At 33.9% G+C, this 9,009-nt stretch overlaps 1 protein-coding gene across 1 annotated transcript; it reads right to left on the reverse strand.

The window, feature by feature from the left end:
• Nucleotides 1-1,687: 1,687 nt before the first annotated feature.
• LOC137731478 (uncharacterized) lies at nucleotides 1,688-2,705 on the reverse strand. Its single transcript, XM_068470594.2, has one exon. It carries the CDS (start codon nucleotides 2,551-2,553, stop codon nucleotides 1,969-1,971), a length of 585 nt encoding a protein of 194 aa, XP_068326695.2. The 5' UTR covers nucleotides 2,554-2,705; the 3' UTR covers nucleotides 1,688-1,968.
• Between the last annotated feature and the right edge of the window lie 6,304 nt (nucleotides 2,706-9,009).

Below are 9,009 nucleotides of genomic sequence, written 5' to 3' on the forward strand. Positions count from 1 at the left end.
TTTGTTAGAATACTCAAAAAATTTCGCTATCAAATTTATACAATTTTTTATTATTTTGATTTTGAAGAAAACATAGGAATATTTTTAATATTTTAGAATGCATCACCGTTTTGAAGCTCTCACTTTATATATATCATTTATATAAAATCCGCTTTGCAAAATATTTATTACAACTAAACTTGTTTAGTCACATAACTTCATAAAAATGTATTACAAAAATGATAAAAGTAATACTAATTATTTATGTATGCATTATAATAGATTAATTAGCAATCTTATTTTTAATTTACTTTTGTAAAAATGATCTTTATAGTGATTTTTTTTTTTGGTCAAAGGGAATTTTTTTAACAAAGACTAGCGCAACAAATTACAAAGAAGTAAAAGCGAGAAATAAAACAGCCCAAAAAAGGGGACAGTACAGACAGGATGCCGTATATGCACGTAGTGCATAAGTAAAGGTTCCTATATAGGAAAAAATTACGTAGAATTCCAATAGCTAAGGTTCAAAGGTAAAGGCCCAAAAGTGACCACACAAAATAACCTAAAAATCCTAAACAGATCTTCGCCGCCGCGTACGCGGCCGAATCGGTGAAGACACCACCGCAAGGTGCACGGCTCGATCCCATCGTAGTCCCTCTGTTGGGGAAAAAGTGCCAAATCTTCAGATCTAATGAAACCACACCAATACCGAACGCCACATTTCTACCCCTCAGCCGGTACCAAACACACAAAAGGGCATCTAAATGCCCAGAACCAAGCTGTAACCAAAAAGGTCAGGTGTTGTAAACACCATTATGAAGAGATACCAGACCTTTGTAGGGGTGACAACATATAGTTGTCTTTGACCGGAGAGAATCACGAAAGAAGCAGCAAGTGGTGAGGTGAGATCCACCAAATTTGGAATTTGATTCGAAGTTTTGGAAGATCTAGAGCTCAGAGCCCCAAATCGCCCAAAAGCTCCAAATCAAAATACCATGAGGCATGGGAAAATAACCCGGAGATAATACTCCATCCACACCACCGGTAGATGGTGGGTTGCTCCACCGTTCCTTGGAGGGAAACGGGGCCACCGCAGGTACGGGGAAAGACAAAAAGCCCATAGATGGTGCTTCATCCACGCCTTCCGAAGAAGGTGTGTAGATCCCCAGCTGAAGGACGAAAAAGGGGGCCATCGCAGGAGCTGGGTAAGAAGGGAAGGATCGAGAAGAGGAGGAGGAAAACAAGCTTCAAAGTTAGCTGCCACCGACCCCAAGCAGAAGCCAGAGGCCGGCGGCAGGAAGGGGATGAAGTTTAGGGTTTTTTTGTAGAGAACCATCACAAAGTTCTCTAATTTGAAAGAATTTTGAGTTACTCTTACTCATTTTCTAGTAGTAAACATTGTTCTTCCCCAGTCAAACATTGTTCTTTAGTAAATAAGCGAGGAACTAAAATAGAGAATTGTTATTTGCGTTTTAAATTTCTTATTTTGTATTTTAATTTTTTTATATTTAGAAAGGAAAATGCCCTTTTCAGAAGTGAAGAGTAAGAATTTTAAAATGCTAATAACACTTCTCTACAAATTTAGGAAATTTTGTGTTTATAGAAGGGCAAATTTACCCTTAGCAAGGTTTAGTCCAACTGCGTAAAGTATTTAATGCAAGGAGAAAATGGGTACACTACAAAAAATAAACATACTGAAAACAACAGGTGTTAAAATAATTTCATGAATTTTAAATCACTTTTTCCCTTCTACAAGTTAATCTCCTAATAAGTGGCAGAAAACGCTTGGTATTTTTACAAAAGAAGAGGGACCAAAATGAAAATTAAATATTCTCTCCATTTTCCCTAATTGTCCCTCTTTTAACACCTTCAAAAACATCTTTTTTGTTCCTCCAAACTCCCCTAATATATAATTCCTTCGCATTTTTAACTCTCCTCCGTTCGCATTTTTAACCCTCCACCGGTCCACTCCATGCGCTAATCAGTGAACTACATAAACAGTTCAGATTGCACCAAGGTATAGTAGTTGGCCGCTTCGTCTTCAAGCTCCCACAACCCATCACCAAATGAAAACCCATCCAGACCGTCGAATTTAAACCCATCACCCTCCACTTCATCGGACCCGTCAGCCTCCCTCTGCGGAATCCCAAGCTCGTCGTCGGAAGCTTCTAGAAGATGTCTCATAACCCTCTCGCACTCATCCTCTTTCAAAAAACACGCATTGGAAGAAGTAGGAGTGGAAGAGCCAGAGGAAGACGAGGCATAGCCTTCTAGAGCCGACTCGGCAGCTAGGGTTTCGGAGCTGGGGAATGTGTTGAGAGGTTCAGGTGAGATTTCTTGCTGCAGGGTTGTGATTAAAGAGGACAAATCTTCCGGAGGTTCTACTTCTTCTTCGTCGAGGAGAGAAAGTATGTCGGTATAAGGTTTCTGACGCTTGAGATCAACGGAATCCTCAGCTAGGGTGAGGGTTTCGTCCCTTTGGCGTTTAGAGGGAGCTTGACGCACACTGTCGTCAACGAGGGTTAGGGTTTCATCCCTTTGCTGTTTTGCCGGAGTTTGATCGGCGATAGCCATTTGCAGAGAAAGAGTTAAGAGCAAGAAAATAGCTTGCAAGAGAGAGGAGGATACTAGGAGGAAGAAAAGGGTTTTGATGAGAGAGAGAAGGGGATGGGAAGTGTTTATATAGAGATGGAGTAAAAGTAATGGTCGGGTCAAAAGGGCTCGCGAAATGAGTGAAACATGGAAGCCGAGGAATATTTTAATGATTTTTTTGGTGTTGTGTTAGAGGGAAAAGATGCTTGGGAAACCATAAGTCAATTAAAATATAATTTATCTAAAAATAATATTATTAAATGGTGAAGGTACTGTATAGAGGGGAGATATGAATGCATCGGACCGTTGGATTGGCTTTTGGTGTTGTCGAGGAACACGAGCGGTTGGTAATTGAGGAGGAAGATATCTCGAGGACCCAAAAGAAACCGACAACGGCAGTTAGGAGAGAGAGAGAGAGTAATTGGTAATGTCAGTGGTCAGTGGTGTCTGGAGGGAGTAGAATTCTAATTCATTAGGATAAGAGTAATGCTTTTTATTTTATTTTTTTAAAAGAATGGTCGGCGAGTTATGGTTATGTAATTTTTTTGAATCCTGGGAGGTTATAAAAAATTTCACTCGGTAACAATTAAGTAGACTCATCAGTTCGAACATAGAACCTAGAACTTTTTTTTTTTGTCAAACGTATTTTTTTTGTTTATTAGAGAGTCACAATCCGTGTTCTTATCATTAGACCACTTGCTGTGGTTCGATACAAGTAATATTAAATAGATTAAATTTGTAAATGAAATAATATATCATATCTAAGGTTGAATACGAGTAATATTAAGTAGATTAAATTTGTAAATTAAATAATATATCATATCTAATAAAAAATTAAGTACGTTATTTAACTTTCAAAAAATAAAATCAACAATTTTTATGTTCTTGTTAGTTTAAAAAATTTATTCTGCACATTTAACCTCTAGCATTTTTCTTTGGATAGTACTTGTACTTACGGGTGAGTATTCAATTTTTAATTTTTCTAATATTTTTTTAACAAATGTATAATTATTTTATAGAATAATAGACGTGTTATTAATTTTTTTCAGTTTTAAAAAATAAAAGAATACTTAACATTTTTTATTAGGCTAAATTAGAAAATTGCTGTACATTTTTGCGTAATAATAAATGAGTGAGTGGAGGACTTACCAGCAAAGAGCTAAATTTCAACGGTCTGATAAAGACAGAGCTGCAGATTCATGCCCGAGGCGGGTGGTACAAGTGGCGGATCTCTTTAACTTAATGGTCCCGAATTTTAAGACAACCAACCAACCAATGTAGATGACAAAAGAATTGTTACTTTACCAGTACCAACCCTTTAATAATTTGATTGAGTTTAATACTTGGGTAATGCTAGGAAGATGTAAACTAAATAACATAAAAGTTGACGATTATATTATTATTTAGGTATTGATTAACGTATTTATTTTTTAATAGTGACATATCGTTTAGTTTTATATTTTTAGTTTACTTAGCATTACCTTAATTAGATATACGAATTAGACTGTTTGAGTTTGATACTTACAATACTATTGTTAATTAATTTATAAGTATCGCACGCATAATTTTAATATATTGGATTTTGCTCGATATCTCACACTCAATTTTTTCAATTTACTATAGGAACAATTTTTTTACAAGTCCAATATATATCATACTTACTTTTTTGGTGTATTATAGAAGGCCTAAAATGCATAAGATATGGGATAGAACTTTGTTGCTGAACAGATCAGCAGCAGCTGCTTACGATCAATCACGGTTGGACACGTGTCTAAGTTTTGATCAAAAAATAAAAACTTGAACACATGTCCAGACGTGATTGGTTGTAAGCAGCCAAAGTCCAGTTCTAAGATATATATTACAATTTTAATATTTGGCACGGTAGAAACATTTGTTGAAGGTTTATGCTAACATATTAGAACAACTACTATGATATATAGAGGCTTGTCAAGGGTGGGTTGCAGGAAATTGTACAGCAATGTTGAAGACTGTCGAGACTTGTCAATTGAGCATTTGATCGAGCATTTGGTGTGCACAATAAAGTCACACATAAAAAGAGAAAGAAAAAAAGACATGGATGATAAAAAAATTAGAAAAAGAAGTAGCTATAGTAAATGGAGGTTGTAACTTAATTTGTTGTATAAGGTCAAATGAAATATACGTACAAAATTACAAATATATGTAGAATATTGAAGTTGGGGAAATTATAAATAACTAATAATCTCATGATAACTCCATCACTGTTAATGACGCAATTGATATTTGTGGGATTATATGTAAACTTTAATAAATAAATTACTGGTAAAGACAATCAGACTGTTGCGTTTACAAATTTCATCTGTATGCACATCAACGGTGGATCTCATAAAAAAGTTTTATTGTTGTCACGTATGGCACGTTAACTTGTCAGCTCAAGTCACGCGGATACAACTTATTTGATGGCGGCAAGGCGTAACCCAATTTACCTGCTTATTTAATGTTTCTAGGGTTTTGGGTGTCTTTCTTGCGATCGACGTATAGCTAATTGTTCAAGTTGAGCAAGAGTTGATTTCTGGCCAAACGCATACACCACATAAGATAAAGATAAGATTGGACCACTGATGTTACAGTTAGAGGCGGATGGAAATAGGGACTAAGATGATCTTAAAATCACTTGAGTTTGAAACATATACATGTAAATGTCTTTTTAGAACCTTCTGAATATTTAATACGAATCCCTTTCTTGCACTATTAAATGTTGGATGTAACGCATGCTAGATATATCTCAACAGGTTGTGTCGACAACGTTTGACAAATTCTCTCTATATTACTCATCAGATTGTTTCGATATATGCATTTATCTATTAACATGTACACAATAAGTTCGCCACTTGAATAAACATAATTTTATTTTGCTCGCTTTGCATTTTGTTCCTATCTATAAAACTTGTGTTCAACATTAGGACCATCAAAATTTAAATCCTGAATCTGCTACTTGTTATAGTTTTATTATTTTGTCATTATTGTTTTTATTATTTTATTTATTTGGACAATCTCTGTCCCGATAACATTTTTCCAACGTCCAACTAGAAAATATAAGACCCCAGTCCGCCAATACAAAGTTAATTTAATTAAAGAAAAGATTATTCCCGGGTGATACGTTTGGTGTTAGACTTTGGACTTTAAGACTTCAGAAGGAGAATACAACTTTATATTTTTTGAATTTTCTTGGAAGGTAAGAGAGACAAGGCTGATGAATTGTCAACAAAGACTAAAGTTGTGGTGGATTTGCCATATTTTGAATTTCCTCGCACTTGCTTGTATATGCTGTTTGACATTGTTGTCTTGTTTAAATAACACCTTGACGTGTGCGAAATCAGATGTGAAGAAAGTATTTAAGCTTTGAAATAGTTTTCTTCTATACTTTTGAATTCTAATGCGTAATAATATTTAAGAATAGCTACTGATACTACAAGATACACTTATTTAACGAGAAGACAATTTCTCGCTAAAGTCATGTCACACTCCATATAAGTGCAACATGGCCGTTTTTAAGTGTTAATCAGTGTTTAAAATATTAGTATCGGTGAAAATATCAATATGCAATTTGTGAAAATATTGACGGTTATATCAAATACCGATATTGATATCGGTTGCTTTCAATGAAAATGATGAAAATTTAAAATGAAACTTTAAGGATTCTCAAATATTGGTTTATCCGATATTTAACAGATGTGTTAGAAATATTGACAATATATACGTATATTTTAGCTTAAACTTAAGAGTTTTCCTGTATGAGGTAAAGTTTAGACTTCACCCCTCATTTTCCTATCTTTCTCTAATATTATTTTTTTATATTTCCATGAAAATATCAACCTTATCGAAAAAATTGTAAACACCTGTGTTACTGATAAATTTTCAATGAGTCAAAAAATAAAAAAGAGAAAGAGAAAGCACAAGCCCTTCTTGTCTCGGGGCTCTTTTTCCTCTACCTTATTCAATAATCAAGGGTGTCATGTTCAAAGTAGTTCGGTTATTAAGATTAGTTAAAAAGATACCTTGATTACTACTTGCCCTTATTTTTAATTGGGTAGTGTTAAAAAGATTAAATTTGCAAACTAAACGATGTATCATAAATAGAAATGAGCACATTTATTAACGTTTAAATGATAAAATAATCATTAACTTATATGTCTCTTAATTTTCAAATTTTAACCAACAAATTTAGTCTCCTAATATTAACCTTTTTAATTTAGGCCGGCCGTGCCGTATTGATGAAGTTGCTCATGAATTCCCGTCAAAGACGACAAAAAGCTAACACCGATGCCAGCTTCCCCAAGTTTTTAATAATAAAATTATTAAACTTGCATGATTATTTGTTTTCTTATTTATGAAAAATAAGATGATTTGGATACGAAAATTAAAGACTTACAGATGCTTCAGTTAAAAGATTTTATTATAAGAAGCAAACTCAGAATAAAAGGAGTATGGGAAGATCTAACAAGATTTATACAAAAACTTTAAGAAAATATATAGAGTACTTGGAACTAATAGAAGACTTGACGTAAAACTAAGTACAATCATGATGTTCTAGGGTTCATAGAGTCGACATCACTTAATGAGATAAAACTTGTTTTTTTGTTCTTGTTTATTGAACTAACCATTTGTTTATGCAACTAGGTTAAAAGCATCCAGTTTGCATCTTAGACTGCACGTATGCAGAGAGTGAATAGAGTATTTCCATATTATTTAATAAATTAATTGATTTGATTAAGTAACCAATAAGGTTCATGTCGAACAGTTCATGCTTCGTGCCTCCCCCAAAATTAATTAGTTAAAGTAACCCCAAATAAAAGGGCAATCGGATCTTATCACGTGGACTGTTGAGTTAATTTAAGCTCACTTAAAACAACTAACCTTGAATAATATTGTTTTATTTTGTGCATCTTGACCAGTTTGTCGATCAAGAATTAAAGCCCTGGCACTGTCACATATATCGTTTATTGTATTGTATATATAATTATATATATTAGTATTAGGGTTTGGTGTTAAACTTAATTATTGAAAAGAAATAATTAGAATTTGTAAAAGGCCATCCCAACCCAAGCAACAATCAGAAATGGGGACAAACTTGTACTGTCAAAATCGCTGTATCTGGATTATGCTGGATCTTCCCGCTTTGTTTTCCTATTCATTTTATGACTAATACAACCTTAATTAATATTTGTTTAGTTTTCCAAATGCAATTGATGTGTATGAATAATTATTAATTACTTTAACTTATGAATTGGTCAAGAAGATGGAAGATAAATTAGAATCTTAAACTTGTCATGCGTGGCTAAATAAGTCATATTCTGCTTAGACTACAAGCCTCTAACCAATTAAAAATAAGTTTCGAAATGAAATAGTATGGAGAGATAAGTTACGATTATGATAATTAAAATTGAGATTCAACTGTCTCAAATTTAACAAAATAAAAAGCCAGTTGAGTAAGTACTAATACGTTAATAGGTCTGGAAAAAAAAATTAGAGGTGAAATAATTTGATATAAGTTATCTTTTAATTTGTAAGGTTTTCGATGTGCGATATTTTACATTGTTTCAACAAAATCTCATGAGTTGAAAGGAAGAAGGGAGATAATGAACACCTCACCACAAGCGTAGAATTTAAGCTCTAACAATGAGTAGTTATGCAGGAAGGTCCATGAGATTCCAACTTCTCACTTTGATTCTGTAACATGTGTTCTAAAGCTTTTGGGATTTTCTCCTCCTTCCAACTTGCCCTTGACCAAAACAAAACCACCTTCACAGACAAAAAGAAATGAATATGCATGAATTTTATAGCCGGAAAAGATGTATACGAACGTGCAACGTCCGGCCAAGAAGTGCATGTGGGTTGTGGAGGTCAGCTGAGTCATGAGCCGGTGCACAGCACGTGGTTAGTGAACCTAATTTCAACAAGAAGTGCTGCTGCATGACACAGTCCTCGCAACATTGATCATTAGATATTCCCTACCCTCCTTTTCCTTAATTAAGTTATGTCACTCTCCATTTTTAGAGCCTTTGAGCTGTCGCACACATACATATCATGATTAGGTGAACGTCCAAATGAGTAATATCAACCTTCTAATAAAATAAAGAAAATAATTTTGCATGTTGTTTTTTTTTACATCTGTTTATTCTTAGTTATTGATTTTTTTCTTCTTATACGTTGAATCTAAAAATTAAAAATAAATAGATTAAATTGAGATTTTATCTAATCAAATCGCGACTGGATGCAACTAAACCAACCGATTATATGTGCAATAAAATAAAATTTGATTGAATTGAGGTAGTAGTGATGAGTCATCAGTCGTGCATGAAAATTTGGTTGCAAGTTTCCATAATGTGTGTGCCTCAACCACTTGGCAGATGGACCAAATTTTCTTTTAGTTTATTAAGTGTTGTATGTATCATGATG

This window comes from Pyrus communis, chromosome 16, assembly GCF_041283825.1.
Source record: "Pyrus communis isolate YQ-2024b chromosome 16, ASM4128382v1, whole genome shotgun sequence".
Taxonomy (NCBI): Eukaryota; Viridiplantae; Streptophyta; class Magnoliopsida; order Rosales; family Rosaceae; genus Pyrus; species Pyrus communis.

Coding starts and splice junctions, on each gene's coding strand:
- LOC137731478 (XM_068470594.2), bottom strand. CDS start 2,553: ATGGCTATCGCCGATCAAACTCCGGCAAAACAGCAAAGGGATGAAACC.